At 43.3% G+C, this 21462-nt stretch overlaps 1 protein-coding gene across 3 annotated transcripts in view; it reads left to right on the forward strand.

Moving 5' to 3' along the window:
- Window positions 1-21462, forward strand: part of LOC143774869 (adhesion G protein-coupled receptor E5-like) — a 163597-nt gene that overhangs the window by 73597 nt on the left and 68538 nt on the right. Inside the window, exons 2-5 of one of the 3 annotated variants that reach the window (XM_077262640.1) lie at window positions 11552-11590; window positions 11938-11976; window positions 13201-13227; window positions 16288-16326. In XM_077262640.1, coding sequence (XP_077118755.1) covers window positions 11552-11590; window positions 11938-11976; window positions 13201-13227; window positions 16288-16326 — 144 coding nt within the window. The remainder of the gene's footprint in view (window positions 1-11551; window positions 11591-11937; window positions 11977-13200; window positions 13228-16287; window positions 16327-21462) is intronic. The other 2 variants (XM_077262641.1, XM_077262642.1) reach the window with 2 other exon arrangements.

The raw sequence follows: 21462 nt of genomic DNA on the forward strand, positions 1-21462 counted from the left end.
GCAGAGGCGGTAAGGAAGACAGCAGCGGCGGCATGACACCTGAAAACCCACCTCTTCAAAGAAGCTTACAGTCTGTAAAGACCACACGGCCACCTCAACACCATTAGAGCTACCGCAACCCTCGACCTACTGTCTCCTTCCCTATAATCCTGCAGAATGTAAGCCCGCAAGGGCAGGGTCCTCTTCCCTCTGTACCAGTCTGTCATTGTTAGTTTTGTTTACTGTAAGGGTACTGTCACACAGTGCAATTACGATCGCTACGACGGTACGATTCGTGACGTTCTAGCGATATCGTTACGATATCGCAGTGTCTGACACGCAGCAGCAATCAGGGACCCTGCTGAGAATCGTACGTCGTAGCAGATCGTTTGGAACTTTCTTTCGTCGCTGGATCTCCCGCTGTCATCGCTGGATCGTTGTGTGTGACAGCGACCCAGCGATGCGTTCGCTGGTAACCAGGGTAAACATCGGGTTACTAAGCGCAGGGCCGCGCTTAGTAACCCGATATTTACCCTGGTTACCAGCGTAAAAGTTAAAAAAAACAAACCGTACATACTCACCATGTGATGTCCGTCAGGTCCCTTGCAGTCTGCTTCCCGCTCTGACTGTGAGCGCCGGCCGGAAAGTGAGAGCAGATCACAGCGGTGACGTGACCGCTGCGCTCTGCTCTCACTGTACGGCTGCACTCAGTCAGAGCGGGAAGCAGACTGCAAGGGACCTGACGGACATCACATGGTGAGTACGTACGTTTTTTTTTTTTTTACTTTTACGCTGGTAACCACGTTAAACATCGGGTTACTAAGCGCGGCCCTGCGCTTAGTAACCCGATGTTTACCGTGGTTACCAGCGAACCTCAGCATCGCTCCAGCGCCGTGATTGCAAAGTGTGACCGCAGTCTACGACGCTGGAGCGATACTCATACGACGCTGCGACGTCACGGATTGTGCCGTCGTAGCGACGAAAATTGCACGGTGTGACAGTACCCTAAGTGATATTTGTATTTTGATGTAACCCCTTCTCATGTACAGCACCATGGAATTAACCCCTTCACCCCAAAGCCTGTTTTCACCTAAGTGACACGGCCAATTTTTACAATTCTGACCACTGTCACTTTATGAGGTCATAACTCTGAAACGCTTCAACGGATCCTGGTAATTCTGAGATTGTTTTCTCGTGACATATTGTACTTTATGATAGTGGTAAAACTTCTTCGATATGACTTGCATTTATTTGTGAAAAAAACAGAAATTTGTCGAAAATTATGAAAATTTAGCAATTTTCAAATTTTTCGTTTTTATGCCCTTAAATTAGAGAGTTATATCACATAATATAGTTAATAAACAACATTTCCCACATGTCTGCTTTACATCAGCACAATTTTGGAAACATAATTTTTTTTGTTAGGGAGTTATAAGGGTTAAAAGTTGACCAGCGATTTCTCATTTTTGCAACAAAATTTGCAAAACCATTTTTTTTTACGGACCACCTCACACTTGAAGTGACTTTGAGGGGTCTATATGACAGAAAATGCCCAAAAGTGACACCATTCTAAAAACTGCACCCCTCAAGGTACTCAAAACCACATTCAAAAAGTTTATTAACCCTTCAGGTGCTTCACAGGAATTTTTGGAATGTTTAAAAAAAATTGAACATTTAACTTTTTTTTCCACAAAATTTTTACTTCAGATCCAATTTGTTTTATTTTACCAATGGTAACAGGAGAAATTGGACCAAAAAAGTCGTTGTACAATTTGTCCTGAGTACGCCGATACCCCACATGTTGGGGTAAACCATTGATTGGGCACATGGCAGAGCTCGGAAGGGAAGGAGCGCCATTTGACTTTTCAATGCAAAATTGGCTGGAATTGAGATCGGAACCCATGTCGTGTTTGGAGAGCCCCTGACGTGCCTAAACAGTGGAAACCCCCACAAGTGACACCATTTTGGAAAGTAGACCCTCTAAGGAACTAATCTAGATGTGTGGTGAGCACTTTGAACCTCCAAGTGCTTCACAGAAGTTTATAATGTAGAGCCGTAAAAAAATTAATATTAATTTTCCCAAAAAATGATCTTTTTGCCCCAAATTTTTTATTTTCCCAAGGGTAGCAGGATAAATTGGACCCCAAAAGTTGTTGTGCAATTTGTCCTGAGTACGCTGATACTTCATATATGGGGATAAACCACTGTTTGGGCGCATGGCAGAGCTCGGAAGGGAAGGAGCGCCATTTGACTTTTCAATGCAAAATTGGCTGGAATTGAGATCGGAACCCATGTTGTGTTTGGAGAGCCCCTGACATGCCTAAACAGTGGAAACCCCCACAAGTGACACCATTTTGGAAAGAAGACCCCCTAAGGAACTTATCTAGATGTGTGGTGAGCTCTTTTAACCCCCAATTGTTTCACTAAAGTTTAGAATGTAGCGCTGTGAAAATTAAAAAATAATTTTTTCTTTCCACAAAATGATGTTTTAGCCCGCAATTTTTTTTCCCAAGGGTAACAGGAGAAATTGGACCACAAAAGTTATTGTCCAATTTGTCCTGAGTACGCTGATACCCCATACATTGGGGGGAACCACTGTTTGGGCGCACGGCAGAGCTCGGAAGGGAAGGAGCGCCGTTTGAAATGCAGACTTAGATGGATTGGTCTGCAGGTGTCATGTTGCATTTGCAGAGCCCCTGATGTACCTAAACAGTAGAAACCCCCCACAAGTGACCCCATATTGGAAACTAGACTCCCCACGGAACTTATCTAGATGTGTTGTGAGAACTTTGAACCAACAAGTGTTTCACTACAGTTTATCACGCAGAGCCGTGAAAATAAAAAATATATTTTTTCCACGAAAATTATAGTTGTTGTCCAACTTGTCCTGAGAACGCTGATACCCCATATGTTGGGGGGAACCACTGTTGGGCGCACAGGAGAACTCGGAAGGGAAGGAGCACTGTTTTAGTTTTTCAAAGCAGAATTGGCTGGAATTGAGATCGGACGCCATGTCGCGTTTGGAGAGCCCCTGATGTGCCTAAACAGTGGAAACTCCCCAATTCTAACTGAAACCCTAACCCCAACCCTAACCCCAGCCCTAATCCTAGCCCTAACCCCAACCCTAACCCTAGCCCTAACCCTAGTCCTAACCCTAGCGCTACTCTCACACTAGCGTTTTTTTGCATACGTTGCAATGCGTCGTTTTGGCGAAAAAACGCATCCTGCAAAGTCATCTGCAGGATGCGTTTTTTCCCCATAGACTAACATTAGCGACGTATTGACACACGTCGCAAGCGTCGTGCGACGGTTGCGTCGTGTTGTGGCGGACCGCCGGCAGCAAAAAACGTTACATGTAACTTTTTTTGTGCCGACAGTCCACCATTTCCGACCGCGCATGCGTGGCTGGAACTCCGCCCCCACCTCCCCGCACCTCACAATGTGGCAGCGGATGCGTGGAAAAACAGCATCCGCTGCCCCCGTTGTCCGGCGCTTGCACAGTATGCGTCGGTATGTCGGGCCGACGCAGCGCGACGGCCCCGTGCCGACGCTAGTGTGAAAATAGCCTAACGGGAAAATGGAAATAAATATATTTTTTAAAATTTTATTATTTTTCCCTAACTAAGGGGGCGATGAAGGGGGATTTGATTTACTTTTATAGCGTTTTTTGGGCAGATTTTTATGGTTGGCAGCCATCACACACTAAAAGACGCTTTTTATTGCAAAAAATAGTTTTTGCCACCACTTTTTGAGAGCTATAATTTTTCCATATTTTGGTCCACAGAGTCATGTGAGATCTTGTTTTTTGCGGGACGAGTTGACGTTTTTATTGGTACCATTTTCGGGTACATGACATTTTTTGATCGCTTTTTATTCCGATTTTTGGGAGGCGGAATGAACAAAAACCAGCAATTCCTGAAATTCTTTTGGGGGGGGGGCGTTTATACCGTTCCGCGTTTGGTAAAAAGGATAAAGCAGTTTTATTCTTCGGGTCAGTACGATTACAGCGATACCTCATTTATGTAATTTTTTTATGTTTTGGCGCTTTTACACAATAAAAACTATTTTATATAAAAAAATAATTGTTTTTGCATCGCTTTATTCTGAGGACTATAACTTTTTTATTTTTCTGCTGATGATGCTGTATGGCGGCTTTTTTTTTGCGGGACAAGATGACGTTTTCAGCGGTACCATGGTTATTTATATTCGTCTTTTTGATCGCGTGTTATTCCACTTTTTGTTTGGCGGTATGAGAATAAAGCGTTGTTTTTTGCCTCGTTTTTTTTTTTTTTTTACGGTGTTCACTGAAGGGGTTAACTAGTGATATAGTTTTATAGGTGGGGTCGTTACGGACGCGGCGATACTAAATATGTGTACTTTTATTGTGTGATTTTTTTTTATTTAGATAAAGAAATGTATTTATGGGAATTTTTTTTTTTTTTTCTTTATTTAGGAATTTTTTTTTTTTCTTTTTACACATGTGGAAATTTTTTTTTTTTTTACTTTTTTACTTTGTCCCAGGGGGGGACATCACAGATCGGTGATCTGACAGTGTGCACAGCACTCTGTCAGATCACCGATGTGACAGGCACATTGCAGAGGCTTGCCGGCGCCTGCTATGAGGAATTCTCAGCAGACGCCGGCAAGCAGGGTCATCTCATGACCCGGAAGGAGTCCCGTGGCCATCTTGGATCCGGGGACTCCTTCCAGGTCACCGGAGCAGCGCGATCTCATCGCGTTGCTCCGGTGGGAGAGAGCAGGGAGCCCCCGTCCCTGCGCGATCCCCCTCTATGCCGCTGTCACTATTGACAGCGGCATCAGAGGGTTTAAATGCCTGCAATCGGCGACAGCGCCGATCGTGGGCATTGCTGCGGGGTGTCAGCTGTCATATACAGCTGACACCCGCACCCGATCACCGCGGCACTCAGCGCGAGACCGCGGTGATCGATGCGCCGTACTAGTACTGCGGCTGGCACTAATGCAGTGCCGGCAGCGCCGTACTAGTACGGCGCATGGCACGAAGGGGTTAATGGTGCTATATAAATAATAATAATAATAATACAGTATGGAGCATCATGTGGGGCCATTATACAGTATGGAGCATCATGTGTGGCCATTTTTTTTTGTTTATAATTATTGTTTATGAAACAGTGTGATCAGCAGTGCTAAATGGGTGTGGTTGGGATGTGGATATAGGTGTGACTAGTTGTGAAATGGGTGTGGTCAAAGGCGTGGCCTAAAATGTACAGTGCATACCTCCTTCAAAAGTTGGGAGGTATGGTACCACATTTGCCAAATCACAGCAAGTGCTGCAAATCCCATATGGAATGAATGAGGCCAAACGCAGTGTTGCCGTAAGTGATCCATAACGCAGCAGATGCCGAAAAACTGCCGGATCTGCTGCAAAAGGCTACTTTCACATCAGCGATTTTTGCCAAAAGTCACTGCCGATAGTGTCATACTCGCCAATGGGGGAGGCAGCAGAAACTCTAAATACGGCCCTGGTCACTGCCTCTTCACTGCTACCAGTGCACTACATATGGTGGAAAGAATGCGGGCCATGTGAATTAAGGCATACCCCAGAGAGTGCTGCAGATCGTTGTGCAAGTCTACTGGAGAAATAGAGGGGCTTTTGGAACAGGTTGTGCTCAATCAGCAAAGGCTTCAGCAAGAGGTGCTGCAGTTTCAGCGGTCACAGCAAGAGATTCTGCAGCAACATGAGCTGCAGTTGCAGCAGCAGCGGCAGCAAGAGGTGCTACAGTGGAAGCTAGCAGAGCTTCAGAATGGTAAAGAGGAGACCCCTAAGATGAGGGGCAGTCAGCAGAGTCATGAAGAGACCCCTAAGGTGAGGGGTGATCATTGGGTGTACCAGTAGTCCTATGTAGTGTCTCAGCCCGCCAGGTCTCAAGCAAATGACTTATTGCAGTTGGTAGAGGAGTGGCTCCAGCCTGAGTTTTCCCCCCTACGAGATGATGGAGAGAATCGTGGTTGATCAGATGGTGCGGGCTCTGCCGGCCGCCATGCAGCCTTGGGTCAAGCTGAGGGACCTAGACACCCTGTAACTGCTGATAGAATTTATTGAGCAGTATAAACCCACTCAGGACGTTGCATCAGAGCCTAGGCATGGGGCTAGTAACTGTTCGGTGACATCTAAGCCCATAGACTGCGGGAACACTTGCCATGAGTCTATGTGTGCCCAGCCAGTCTGTATCACCACTACATGAACAGCCGGCAGCAAACCACGATTGTGCCAGGTACTCATGAACGGGTACCAAACAGAGGCTCTCCTGGACATGGAGAGTAATGTGATTTTGGTCCATAGGTCTCTTGTTGCCGGTGGCAACCCCAAAGGACTGAAATTGGAGGTGATGGGTATCCACGGGGAAATCCGTGAGTACCCGACCAAGGAGGATAATTAATCCACACCATGTGGGGACTTTAAACAGGTGGTGGGAGTGGCAAAGACCCTTCCATATGGGACTGTGTTGGGGAGAGATTTGCCCCTGTTTTGGTCCCTGTGGGAGACCAGGGTCAACCCTCTCATGGAAAATGTTGTGCTGGGTGCAGAACCCAAAGATGTTGAGATACCTGCCATAGGGGTCACCAACCTAGGGACAGAGTGTAATCCCGATAGGCTCCCCCTAGCGGTAATGGCAGGAGAAACTGAAAATGTTGTTTCGGGCATAGAACCCAAAGATGCTAAGATGTCTGCCACAGGGGTCGCCAATTTAGGGTTAGAGTGTAACCCCGATAGGCTCCCTCTAGAGGTTGTGGCAGTAGAGGTCGTGGGGACCCCATTGAACCCCGAGCTGGAGGTGTTCCCTGGTAAGTTAGGGACAGCTCAGATCCAGGGTCCCACATGGAGACCCGGGTATAAAAAACGTGCAAATAGAAAGGGCGCTGAGAAGAGCTGGGAGTGTATGGTCACGGAGGCGACTGGTGACGTGCGCACGAGGAACCCTCTTGCACCGGCCAAGGATGTGGCCGGGGGTCAGGGTAAATTAGATAGAGCGCTCACTAGACAGCAGTGTCGGGAGGCTCAGGTTCAGGTGCGACATAATACAGACATATGCTCGGAGTTGCCAGCGCGGTCTGCGGCGTTTCAGCGTGACATAGTCACCGGGGCATGGGTAAGGGTAATAATAATAATAATAATAATTTTATTTATATAGCGCCAACATATTCCGCAGCGCTTTACAACTTATAGAGGGGACTTATACAGACAACAGACATTACAGCATAACAGAAATCACAGTTCAAAACAGATACCAGGAGGAATGAGGGCCCTGCTGCTCGCAAGCTTACAATCTATGAGGAAAAGGGGAGACACAAGAGGTGGATGGTAACATTTGCTTTAGTTATTTGGACCAGCCATAGTGTAAGGCTCGGGTGTTCATGTAAAGCTGCATGAACCAGTTAACTGCCTAAGTATGTAACAGTACAGACACAGAGGCTATTAACTGCATAAAGTGTATGAGAACATGATGGAGGAACGTGATTATGTTGTTGTTTTTTATTAATAGGCCACACAGGGATAATTAGGTTAATGCGTTGAGGCGGTAGGCCAATCTGAACAAATGAGTTTTTAGTGCACGCTTAAAACTGTGGGGATTGGGGATTAATTGTATTAACCTAGGTAGTGCATTCCAAAGAATCGGCGCCGCACGTGTAAAGTCTTGGAGACGGGAGTGGGAGGTTCTGATTATTGAGGATGCTAACCTGAGGTCATTAGCAGAGCGGAGGGCACGGGTAGGTTGGTAGACTGAGACCAGAGAGGAGATGTAGGGTGGTGCTGAGCCATGGAGTGCTTTGTGGATGAGGGTAGTAGTTTTGTACTGGATTCTGGATTGGATGGGTAGCCAGTGTAATGACTGGCACAAGGTAGAGGCATCGGTGTAACGGTTGGCGAGGAATATGATCCTGGCAGCAGCATTCAGGACAGATTGGAGCGGGGAGAGTCTGGTAAAAGGTAGGCCAATTAGTAGAGAGTTACAATAGTCCAGACGAGAATGAATAAGTGAGACAGTAAGAGTTTTTGCAGAGTCGAAAGTAAGAAAAGGGCGAATTCTGGAAATGTTTTTGAGATGCAGATAAGAAGAGCGAGCCAGTGATCGGATGTGGGGGGTGAATGAAAGCTCGGAATCAAGGATGACTCCAAGGCAGCGGGCATGTTGCTTTGGAGTAATGGTGGAACCGCACACAGAGATGGCAATGTCGGGCAAAGGTAGGTTTGTAGAGGGAGAGAACACGAGGAGTTCAGTTTTTGACAGGTTCAGTTTCAGATAGAGGGAGGACATGATGTTAGAGACAGCGGTAAGACAATCACTGGTGTTTTCTAAAAAGGTCGGCGTGATAACAGGAGAAGAGGTATATAATTGGGTGTCGTCAGCATAGAGATGGTACTGGAAACCAAATCTACTGATTGTTTGTCCAATAGGGGCAGTATACAAAGAGAAGAGGAGGGGGCCTAGGACTGATCCTTGAGGAACCCCAACAGTAAGGGGAAGGTGAGAGGAGGAGGAACCAGCAAAACAAACAGTGAAGGATCGGCCAGAGAGATAGGAGGAGAACCAAGAGAGAACGGTGTCCTTGAGGCCGATGGAGCGGAGCATAGTGAGGAGGAGCTGATGATCCACAGTGTCGAATGCTGCGGAGAGATCCAAGAGAATTAGCATGGAATAGTGACCATTAGATTTAGCTGTTAGTAGGTCATTAGAGACTTTAGTGAGGGCAGTTTCAGTAGAGTGTAAAGAGCGGAAACCAGATTGAAGAGGGTCGAGAAGAGAATTATCTGAGAGATAGCGGGTAAGACGGGAGTGGACCAGGCGTTCCAGGAGTTTAGAGATGAAGGGAAGATTAGAGACAGGTCTATAATTAGCGGCACAATTTTGATCGAGGGAGGGCTTTTTAAGTAGTGGATGTATGATGGCATGCTTAAATGAGGAGGGAAAAATACCGGAAGTGAGGGAAAGGTTGAATATTTTTGTTAGGTGAGAGGTGACAGCCGGGGAAAGGGACTGGAGGAGATGCGACGGAATGGGGTCGCTGGTGCAAGTGGTCGGGCGAGAAGATGCAAGGAGCCTGCTTACTTCTTCTTCTGTAACTGGTTCAAAGTCAGAGAGTGAACTAGATGCAGTGGGGGAGGGAGGACAGTGCTTGGTATGAAGAGATTGGGAAATGATTTCCTGTCGAATGTGGTCAATTTTTTCTTTGAAGTAATTGGCCAGATCGTCAGCGTGGAGATCTGTGGTTGGGGCCTGCTCTCTTGGGTTGAGTAGGGACCGGTAAGTGTCAAAGAGACGTTTAGGGTTATTGGACAGCGAGGTGATGAGGGTGTTGAAATAGGTTTGTTTGGAGAGGTGAAGGGCAGAGTTGTATGTTTTTAACATGAACTTATAATGGATGAAATCTTCGGGCAGATTAGATTTTCTCCACAGACGTTCGGCGCACCTGGAGCACCGCTGCAGGAAACGTGTTTGCAGCGTGTGCCACGGTTGTCGCCGTCTGTGCCGAGTTGTTCTATGTATAGGAGGTGCAGCTTCTTCCAGGGCACTTTGCAGGGTTTCATTGTAATGCTTCAGAGCAGAATCAGGACAAGAGATGGAGGAGATTGGGGCCAATGAAGACTGCAAGTTCTTCATAAGTTTCTGGGTGTTAATGGCCTGTATGTTTCTATAAGTGTGGAAAGTGGGGATGACCTGAGCGGGATGGCAGTTCTCGATAGAGAATGAAAGAAGGTTGTGGTCAGAGAGCGGGAGAGGGGAGTTTGTGAAATCATCCAGTGAGCAAAGCCGGGAGAAGACCAAATCAAGGGAGTTTCCATCATCATGTGTTGGAGAGTTAGTATGCTGCGAGAGGCCGAAAGAGGAGGTTAGAGATAAAAGGTGAGAAGCAGATGGGGAGAGGGGAGAAGCAATTGGGATATTGAAATCACCCATGATGAGGGTGGGGGTGTCATAAGAGAGAAAGTGTGGAAGCCAGGTGGCAAAATGATCCAGGAACTGGTGAGAGGGGCCGGGAGGACGATACACCAAGGGTACGGATGATCCGGTGCCAGGGGCCCAAAGGCAGGTATTTAGGTGACAGGATGATCTGCGGGGTTAGTGAAACCCAAAATAAACAAGGTCGAAACCAGCCAAAACTATTATTATTATTATTTATTGTTATAGCGCCATTTATTCCATGGAGCTTTACAAACTGGCCCAAACCTACGGTAAAACATGAAAGTGAGCATGTCGTCAGCAACAGACACTGGGGTGGTGGGTGGTCCCATAAGGAAGTATGGAAGAGAAACACAAAGAGGAGGGATGCATGCGCTGATCGATGGATCCGGTCCCTACTTTGATTTCTTAGTGTAGTGTCAGGCAGGGATGTCATAGGGGCATGCAGATGCCCTGTCTCGCGCCCATGTGGGGTAACAAGTGTTCAACCCCACAGGTTTGAACAAGGGAGGGAGATATGTGAGGCAGTGACCCCTGATACAGCTAGGAGGCGCTGTTTGTTCTCCCCATGATGCGCATAGAGGCATAGTGAGGCCAGGATTGGGCGTTGTAGCTGTGATTACAATTGTTAAAAGCCCTGTAGTATAGAGAGTTGGGTCTGAGGGGTCTCAGGTGTGTCAAGGCCAGAGTGAGGCTTGACAAAACACAGTATACACAGTGGTGCTGGTGTCCATGATGACCGGTCATGGATGTGGACAGGTCTTGTGCCCAGAGGTGAACCAGAAGTAGACTGTCCTGTGCCTGAAAGAAGGACTGGCGTGTGTCACAGCTGCAGACAAGAGGATGTCAAGATCTGTGTACGGCTGTGAGTAGAGACTGTGATACAGCGGTGCAGGACACCCACGGAACTAGTCAGAGGAGGACTAGCGTGTGTAGTGACTGCAATCTAAAGGTAGCTGTTATGAACTGGCATGAATTGAACCCTGAAGTTATATGCATTTGTGTGGATTGGAACCTTTTCTGTGTAAAGATAACATATTAAAGAGACTTTTATGTTTGAACTTTGTGGGTCACTGCCTCTTCACTGCTACCAGTGCACTACACTAGGATATGCCATTCCTTTATGACTGGTGATGGTATAACTTTTCAGACCTTTAATGATATCTCTAGGATATGCCATTGCTTTATAATGTGTAGTGGTGCAACCTCTTAGACCTTTACCAATATCAATGATTATTGGTGGTTCAATCTCTAGGACCTTTATTGATATCTCTAGAATATACCATCCCTTTATGATCGGTGGTAATCTGAACTCTAGGACCTCAACTTATATCACTAAACTATGTCATAATGTTATGATCATGAAGGACCTGTCGATAGACTGCATTGTTCCACTACAATCTGATGAAAACATATCCTGTAAGCGCTTAAGATATTGCTCATGTCAAAAGAGAACTGTTCTTCTTCAGAACCCCTTTTTTTTACTAAAATCCATGTAAAAGTGTTAAGCAGAAACTTATTCTCTCGTGACGAGGTTATATTCACCTGGCTACAAAGAATATAGATAAACAAAATCTTGGTTCTCCACATTGGAAATTCTCAAATAATTGTATAATTTTTCTTATCAACAGGCCTTCAAAGTACTACAATCAATACAATATCAAGTACAGGTGAGAATAAAACTCCAGAACTCCAGATTTACTTTTTTATATACAAATTTATTATTTCATTTGTTTCTACCTGAAATTATATATTCATCATTCTAAAGGCTGGCACTAGGAAATGAGGTTACTGAAAGTCTAAAAATGCAAAAATTCTATGTCTGACTACACAGGTTTGTTTGTAGTCTGTAACCATGGAGATGGATCTGCATAGTGCTACGTTCGATATTTAGAATTAAAAAATTGTTACAAAAGTGTACAGAGGCATGTGTAATCTAAAAGTGATTAAAAAAACTATTAGCCATGCAGGATAACATACACTAGAAAATTTCATTAGCTTAATTGTCATCTTCTAGGTTCTCAAATTCCAACATCCAAAATCGTAAAGAACACAGGTAAACAATTGTATTTCTTTTTTTAACAGCAACCTTAGACCCTGTTCACACTGTTTCTGCAGTACTTTGGGGGCTGAGTTGCACAGAAAGTGACAATTTCCTGTTAGAGAGGCAGATAGGGTCTGGAGTGCTTAACAAGTGGACCTAAAGGTCCAAGGTGAGCAGTGCCGCATTCTGGGGTGTCGCTAAGTGAGTGGAGACCAATGTAAAGGAATAGTAAGAACTGGAGCAGAAGTAACAGAGAAATAGAGTGACCATCTGGAGTCGGGTCCTGGAAAAGGGCGCATAGCAGAAAGGCCTAGAGTTTACAGCTCACAAGGTAATGGGCCTAAACAGGACAGGACGAGTGAAGAATAGATTGTACAGGCAGGAGTTCCCTACGCGTCAGAAAGCTTGAAGCTAAATCCAGCCATTCTGCCACCCTAAAGGGAAATAAGGCGTGGAACTGCGGGGTGAGTAAAAGACTCTTGCTAAGCAAGACTGGAAAGTTAAAGCTAGGTTGTGGTGAAGTAGTGAGAAACAGTGGAAACAGAACACCAGTAGAAAGAGTAAAAGAAGGAAGGATACTGTGGAAAATGATTTGAGTTATATAGGAAACGTTCAGAAGACCGTGTACCACCTATCTCATGTACCGTATATATTCCCTACCAAGTTCCTGTTCAGTAAAAAGTTTATTTCTGAATGTTGGTTTCCCTCACTGAACTGTGAAACATCTGGTCCTGGCAAACCACCAACATAGGTTCCATGCAGCCTGCACTGCCGTAGCGCCCTCACAGCACAAGTTCACACACCCAGCCAGCACCTCACTTTCATGAAACATGCCAGGGTGCCAAAGACGAGTGCCTCACCGTCGCCTACCGCCCCGCACCATGTTACATGTACCCCAGATTTATCTGCACCAAAAATTAGAGTGTTATCAAGAAAAACGGTGTTGAAAATGTGCATTTTTTTACACTTTTTTGTATGCGTTTTTTTTTTTTTTACATATTGTTATTTTTTCCCCATTCGTAATGTGTGAAACCTGTTGCACAAGCACTGAAAAAATGGACAAGCTGCAGATTTAAAAAATAAAAAGACTTTGATGGTTCCAACTTACAAGGAAAAAAATAGGCAGCATATGCATGAGATTTCAGATGTCTCATTTACTTTGCCGATACCCTTGCAAAATGTGTGGATAAAGTGTGGCAAAAATACAGTGTGTTAACCCCTTATTCTCTCTTACAGTAAATCAGAATTCTGGCTTTGTACATGGTAATGCATATCTTTTTGATGTTCCTTTTATATAATGTTTACTTTAAATATAGTTTTCCATGTTTATTTTAATCTGCATGAAGGCCCATACTCTAAACACAACAAAAGGATTTTGTGAGCAGGGCAGGATGGGAAGAGACAGCTCAGGAAGGGTCTTCTCAAGAGGCTGATCTTTAAGAAGTTAAAATTAAAGTAAGATGACAAGGCTGTTTACAGTGACTTGACAGCCATGAGGTCCCAAGGAATCACCATGACCATGACTGTAGATGGAGCCAATTTTTACAAAGAAGTTCACAATTTCTGGATGTAATCATCTTTACAAAATTCACTGGCATCAGAGAAATGGATATAATTGGTATCTGACTGAGATTTTTTGTGTGACAATCACATGAATTTTTGCAATTCCCTTTTATGGGACAATGGCAAAAATTTCTGCAACAAATCTGCTACTTGTGAATTCACTCTACGTGATATTTTAGTGCATCCTACTACTAAAATCCACATCAAAATCAGCTTAAAATACTCTCTGAATAAGCTTCTACCTGATTTAAATTGGAAAAATAAACACTGGTATTCACACGGTGATTATTTTTTCTGACCAGGCTTTAGGGATCCGCACTAAACTTGACTTTGAAGTCAAAAGACTGTACAAAAAAGTGTGTAAAATAAATGGCTAAGAAACCACATCAGAAATGAAATCCTGATTATTTTTGGCACAATAGAAAAATAATGCAAGAGCACCATACAAACTGCAGTTGTAAGATATTATTATGCTCTTTTACTCACGCTTTTTATTTTTGCACTTTAAAAAGACATACAAAAATGTAATGCCTTTGTAGCATTTCAATGGTGTATTATTTAAATACAAATATGCCATACACAGAGCATGCCCTGGCCATGATTCCCTTTAAAACTACATAAATTATTAAACATATCTACTTCTTATGAATTTGCTCTGAGAATAATAAACTACCATACTCCTCACCTATCTGATGACAATCCATTTGTCCCACAAAGAACTCCAGCTCTGCTACATCCGGATGGTTTGTTGAGCGGTGGCATGATGCAACCGTTCAGCAAGCCAGCTGGAACATACTGAGACAGGAGCATGAAAATGCTCCTGCAGTGTCTAGCGCTGACGAGAGAAAGGTCAGCCAAGTTCATAGCAGATGAACCCCAGTCACCTTACTGACGTCAATGCTACCATCATGAGAAAATCTTATGGCTGCGCCAATTCTGGGGCAGCTGAGAGCTGATGTTCATAGTCTGAGAGGGGGCCGATATTTATGGCCTATTCCTAGCCTACTAATATCAGCCCACAGCTGTACTGTATGTCTAGCCTTTGCTGGTTATTAATTATATGGGGACCCTACATCGTTTTTTAGGGTGCCACCCCCTACTAATCCATCAAGGCAAAGTAAACAGCTGTGAGCTGATATTAATAGCCTGGGAAGCTCCATGTTTATTAGCCCCTTCCTAGACTATAAACATCAGTCACCAGATGTCGGCTTTCCCTCAACTGGTTAAGAAAACACATGGGAACCCCATTCCATTATTTCCCTTTAATTTATTGAATTATTACCGAAATACATGAAAATTACATTTTGTAGTATTCCTCCATTCAAAGAGAACTGTGGGCTCCAGACTACTTCTGTTTACATACAGCACATCCACAAAATGCCATACATAAACCAAAACTGAACCTTCAAAGTACTCTAATGGTTACTACCAGCTATTCCACTGGTCTAGTAGTGAATGACTTTGTACCTCTCACCATTCCATAGTAGTCAAGTCTTTCTAAAGGGTTATACCAATCTTTTAAGATATGTATTTCTTTTATGATTGGTTGTGGTCTGCTCTCTAGGATCTCCACCAATGTCACATAGATATGGCATTGATATTATGACTGGAGATGGTCCAACCTCTAGTACCTTTACCAATATCCATGATTTGTCATAGTACAACCTCTCTGACCTCTAATGATATCTCTAGAATATCTCATCACGTTATAATTGGCAATGTTTCAATCTTTGGGACCTTTACCAATATCCATGGCTGATGGTGGTACAACCTCTCGGACCTCTAATAAGATCTCTATAACATGCCATTACTTTATGATTGGTGATGGTATAATTTTTTATCATATTTCTAGGATTTACCTTTGCTTTATGTTTGGTGGTGGTACAACCTCTTAGACCTTTACGAATATCCATCATTCATGGTGGTGGAACCTCTCGGACCTCAAATGATATCTTTAGAAAATACCATCACTTTATGATTGGCCATGTTTCAACCTCTGGGGCCTTTACCAATATCCATGATTGCTGGTGGTACAACTTCTCAGACCTTTAATGAAATCTCTATAATGAGCCATTCCTTTATGGTTGGTGATGATACGGCACAGCTTCTCGTACCTTAATGATAATTGTAGGATATGTCGTAGCTTTACGATTGATGGGAGTATAATCTCTTTGCCAATATCTGTGATTGGTAGTGGTACAACTTCTCAGACCATTATATTATATTTCTAGAATATCCTGTGCCTCATTGATTGGTGATGGTACAACTTCTCGGAACTTTAATGCTATCTCTAGGACATGCCATTGCTTTATAATTTGTAGTGGGGCAACCTCTTAGACCTTAACCAATATTGAGGCTTGGTGCTGGTTCAACCTCTAGGACCTTTATTGATATCTCTAGAATATGCCATCCCTTTATGATTTGTGGTAGTCTGAACTCTAGGATCTCTACTTATATCACTAAACTGTGTCATAATGTTATGATCATGAAGGACCTGTCGATAGACTGCATTGTTCCACTACAATCTGATGAAAACATATCCTGTAAGTGCATAAGACATTGCTCATGTCAAAAGACAACTGTTCTTGTTCAGAAACTTTTTTTTTTTTTTACCAAAATCCATGTAAAAGTGTTAAGCAGAAACGTATAATCTCGTGATGATGTTATATTCACCTGGCTACAAAGAATATAGATAACAAAATCTTGGTTCTCCCCATTGGAAATTCTCATACAATTGTATATTTTTTTTCTTATCAACAGGCCTTCAAAGTACTACAAGCAATACAATATCAAGTACAGGTGAGAATAAAACTCCAGATTTACTTTTTGTGTACAAATGTTATTATTTAATTTGTTCCTACCTAAAACTATCTATTCATCATTCTACAGGCTGGCACTAGGAAATAAGGTTACCGAAATTCTAAATATGCAAAAATTCTCTGATAAAAGTTTTTTGTTTTTCTTTTATTTGTTTTTTGTTTTAGCTAGGTAAAATATTCAGAATGTGTATAAAGTCTGATTTTGCTGTCATGTGTTACTCTCTCTGGCCTGCAGAGAGTAGAAGGTGGATAAAGCAAACAAAAAAGGGGAATGTTGCCTCACCGTGTATTATATGGTAGATAGCCTCTGATACTGCAGTCAGGATCCAGATTCCGTTTGACCATCGGATAAGTTAGGAAAAAAAACTGGATCAGCAAACTGAATTTCAATAAAAAAAAAATTCTTCTCTATTTCATTCAAACATATCTGTCACTAGATTTGACAAGACAAACTACATTACATTATCAACTAACTTGACCCGATGAGGCTCGTACACATAGATTTGAAACGAGAAGTCTACACACGCTTTATATAATAAGGCACATATTGTGTTTTTCACAATATCTGACATGAAAGCAGAATAAACCTTTACCATTTTAGGTCAATTAGGATTACCATAATTATTAATATTTGGCAAATGCCAGAATAATGAGAGAGAGAGATAATGTTTTAAGGCATTCTTATTCCTTACTGCAAAGTCAAAAGTTTACATACACTAAGATTACTGTGCCTTTAAACAATTCTGGATTGCCCATATGATGATGTCATATGTTTGGAAGCTTCTGATGGATTTTATGGCAACATCTGAGTTAATTAGAGAAACACCTATGGATGTATTTTGATGCACACCTGAAACACACTGCTTGATTGTGTAGCATCATGGGAAAGTGGCAAGAAATCAGCCAAGATATCAGGAAGAGAATTGTAGACTTGCACAAGTCTGGCTCATCCTTGGGTACAATTTCAATATACCTGAAGGTGCCTCATTCATCTGTTCAAACAATTATATGCAAGTACAAACAAGATGGGAATGTCCAGCCATCATACCGCTCAGCCAAGAAACTGTAGGAGAAATCAGCGCAAATAGGGTCTTATCTGAGAAATACAGTGAGTTTAGCACTCAGATTAAACTCACCTGTTCAATCTGTTAAAGACTCATATAATGTAGAAAATCAGCTGCAGTGGATCCACGGATCAGTAAGGCTACGTTCACATTTGCGGTGTGCGCCGCAGCGTCGTCGCCGCAAGAAAACGCATGCGTCGTGCGGCCCTATCTTTAACATTGGCGCCGCATGGGGCCGCATGTACATGCGTTGTCATGCGTTGTGTTGCGTTGTACGCCGCATGCGGCGTTAGGGCGCACCTGTCAGGGCGCGGCAAACGCAACATGTTGCATTTTTCGGGCGGCGCCGACCTTTTAAAAAACGCATGCGTCATGTTTGCGTCGTGTTTGCGTCGTCAATGCGCCTTATTCCCCAATGAATTGGATTGACAACGCAGACGACGCAAGTACTTGCGTCGTGGTCCGTTGTACGACGCATGCGTTTTCAAATAAAAAATGCAAAACATTGTCTAGACTTTGTCTAGACACTAAAAAAACACTGTATATATATAAAAAAAAAAGGGGTTTGGCATTGTCTTTCACAAGGCTATTCCAGAGAGAGAAGAATGAGAGGAGAATCTGCTTTCAAAACCTGTAAGTATATAATTTCTCTTTGCATTTTTATTCTGTGTTTTATTTCTTGATTTTGATTAAATTTGTGCAATGTTTGGTCTGTGATATTGTATGGTTATGGCACTGTGGGTTGTTATTGAAAAATTGTGTTTTTTAATCTGGTTCTGATGTACTTCTGGCCTTATATGATGGCGTTTCTTGTCTTCGGCCTTGCTTGGTTTTGGATTGGTTTTAATGGATTTTGGGTTGTTCTGGTGTCATGCGGTTGTTCAATGTATTTTTTTTGGCTGATTTTTTCTTGTTAAATTTCTGGTGCATGTCTTTTTCTGGTTTCTATTGTTGGGGGTAACCGTATGGCGTTTTCTTGGCTCATGTCTTGCTGTGTTTTATTGTAAAGTATGCTGTTGGCTTTTTTTTTTCTTTCCTTGAGTGTCTTTTCTTGCTGGTGGGGGGGCTACATTTATGATGTTTCATTTGTATTGTATTGTTCCGTGCGGCTCTATGCCATTCTATTTTGAATTGTATTTTTTTTTATTTTTTTTATCGCTGATGGTTTTAGGTCGTTTTCCGTATGGCATATATCTCCTTCCTTGACTGTTTGCATTGCCAAGTGTGTAGTATGGATGTTTTTTTTTTTCTTGGTGGGGCCCTTTTTTTTTAGTTTCATGGGGGGTTTTTTCTATTTGACTATGGTTTATCTTTTGGTTGCTGTATATTGTAACAGCGGTTGTCCCGTAATGTTTATTGCTTATTATCTAGAATGGTATTTATCACCTTTTTCTGATGTATTTCTGTGGTTATATGTCACCAGATGGTGTTGTTTTGGATCATGTCTTGTTGTAATTGTAAAGTATGGCGTTCATTAGTTTGCTATTTCATTGGGCCTTTTTATTTCTGTATAAATAAAGGGTTTTTTTTGTAAGTTTTTATTTTTTTAAATTTGGACATAGGTGTCTATTTTTGCTTAATTTTGTTTGGCTCCATTCTGGATGAAACTTTTTCATACTCTGCATTGTGTTGTATCTTCTATTGTATTCTCTTGCAATGTATGGCGTTGTGGTGTCGCTTGTTGAGTTTGCATTGTCCTATCAGTCAACAGTCCATTGCGGTTTTTATTTTTTTGGGGGGGCTATTTTATTGTATGTGGCATTGTTAGCTTTGGATGTGATTTTTTTGCTCATTTTTTCATTGCAGAATAAACTTGCAAAAATGGCGACTGACTCAGAACATAGCCAATCGGCGCAGGGGAGTGCGGTGAGTAATTATGTCCAGTTGCTTACTATTCGCTGTCATTTGTAGCCTTGGCAATAATTTTTGTCTACAATTTTTACAGGCTTCTTCAAGTGAGGGGGAAGGGAGTCAGCGGGAGCAGAGAGCTCGGGGCCAAGGTGTGGCGTCAAGCCGGCGAGTATTTTTATTTTTTTTTAAATTTTTTTTCTTGACTAGCATCCTGCTGTGAGGAACAGTACATTTGAGTAGCATCCTGCTTTCACTAGGGATAGCTTTTAAGGGCTGCAAGTTTTGAGGGAAGGTAACATACACACAAGAACATACATAAATACAGGTGTAGAAACCAGAGATCTACATACATCAAATGGCATATTATTCAAAGACAGGACAGGGCAAAGGTACATATCATGACAGGTGCTGGTGGTTGTTCATATTTTCAAATCTTTCACCTTAATGTTTTCTAATTTTTCTAGGTTTCACAACGGGGCCACGGTGACAGTATTGATGTGGACCTCCTGATCACCAGCATCCAGGAGCGTGGCCCGTTGTGGGACAGCCGTGATCCCCGGCACATGGACCAGGTGGTGTTGAGGCGTTTGTGGGTTGAAGTGGCAAAGTCGCTGTGGGATGGCTTTGAAAGCGCTTCAAGCACGGACAGAAGCAACTTTGGTGAGTATTGCTGATACGCCGTGCTGATACGCTGCTATGACCCATCATGCCAGGATGCCACAACCGTGTGTGATGCGATCAACGCCTTCAACTTTGCATCGCACACGGTTGTTTTATCCTTTTTAAATGCTAAATATGTAACCTTTTTTTTTCTTTGCATTCACAGTTAAAAAGTTGAGGACCAGATGGCGATCCATGAAGGACCGTTTCAATAAGGGGCTTTGTAATGAGGAGGAGCAAGCTCGGAGTGGTGCTGCTGCAGCCAAGTCTGTGCCCTATAAATATCACAGGGCATTACAGTTCCTAAGACCGGTCCTTGGCCGCCGACAGTAAGTATTTTGTCCACATACCATATTGCACAGCCAAATTGTACATTGCCCTGCCACGTACATTGCGCATCCACATAGTATATTGCCAGGCCACTATATCGCAGCCACATAGTATATTGCCAGGCCACTATATTGCAGCCACATAGTATATTGCCAGGCCACTATATTGCAGCCACATAGTACACATTCTAGCCACGTATCCACATAGTATATTTCCCAGGCACATAGTGTATTGGCCATCCATGTAGTCAGCGTAGCATATTGGCCATCCTTTTTCCCTAGTGGGATGGTATATTGCCCATTAGTAATTTTTTTGGTTAAGCGGGAGTCCTTGTAGTCCATGACAGGTTACGTTCTGAGTCAGGGTAGTTCTGATCGCAGGAATAATGATGACGTCTCGATCACATGATCCCAACGTCATGGCAGTTCCTGCGATCAGCGTTAACATGGCAGACATCAGCAAAGTAACTGTGTTTTGTTTTTTGTTTTTTTAATGTTTTCTCTTGACTTTAAATTTTATACTATTTTTGCGGCATAGGCAGCGTCAAGAAAGAGTTTTTGACAACAAAAAAATTTTTTGCCGATGACAGTGGTATGCGGTCAAAAGGCTTTGGCAGCGTGAATGAGCATTCATTTTCTGCCGTTGGTATGTCCATGATTGTTATCGTCAGCCGTAACGGGCAGCTGGCGATAACAATCAGCAATTTATTATAGGCCACACAGACTGAGAGACAGAGGATTGTAATGTATTGTTGTGTCATGTAATGTTAATTTTATTACAGGAGTTGGCGTATGTGATAGGTTATTAATTGAAGACTAATGTTTCCCTTATCTTTTCACAGAACACACGGCAGCACCCTCGAGCGTGCTCGCCCATCTGAAGCGGAACTTCATGCATCGCCATCTGACCCTTCACAGCCATCCCACAGCGACAGCAGGCTTGCACCACCATCTGGAGAACCGGCAGCCGGTCCATCAGGTGTTCCCCTGGCCGAGGCCTCTGGCGCTCCTTCGTTCGGTAATTACCGACAGCGCCAGCGGGCCTCGGACAGGCCAACCATGCCCGAATTTTTGCATTTGAGCACGGTCTTCCAGAACTGTTTCAAGGCATTGGGCGATAGAATGGACACTGCTCTGTCCAATATCGACCGGCGCCTTGAAAATATGGAATCCGAGCTCTCGAGGCCGGCCAAACATTTTTTTAGTGCCATT

The sequence above is a fragment of the Ranitomeya variabilis genome, chromosome 5 (genome assembly GCF_051348905.1).
Source record: "Ranitomeya variabilis isolate aRanVar5 chromosome 5, aRanVar5.hap1, whole genome shotgun sequence".
Taxonomy (NCBI): domain Eukaryota; kingdom Metazoa; phylum Chordata; class Amphibia; order Anura; family Dendrobatidae; genus Ranitomeya; species Ranitomeya variabilis.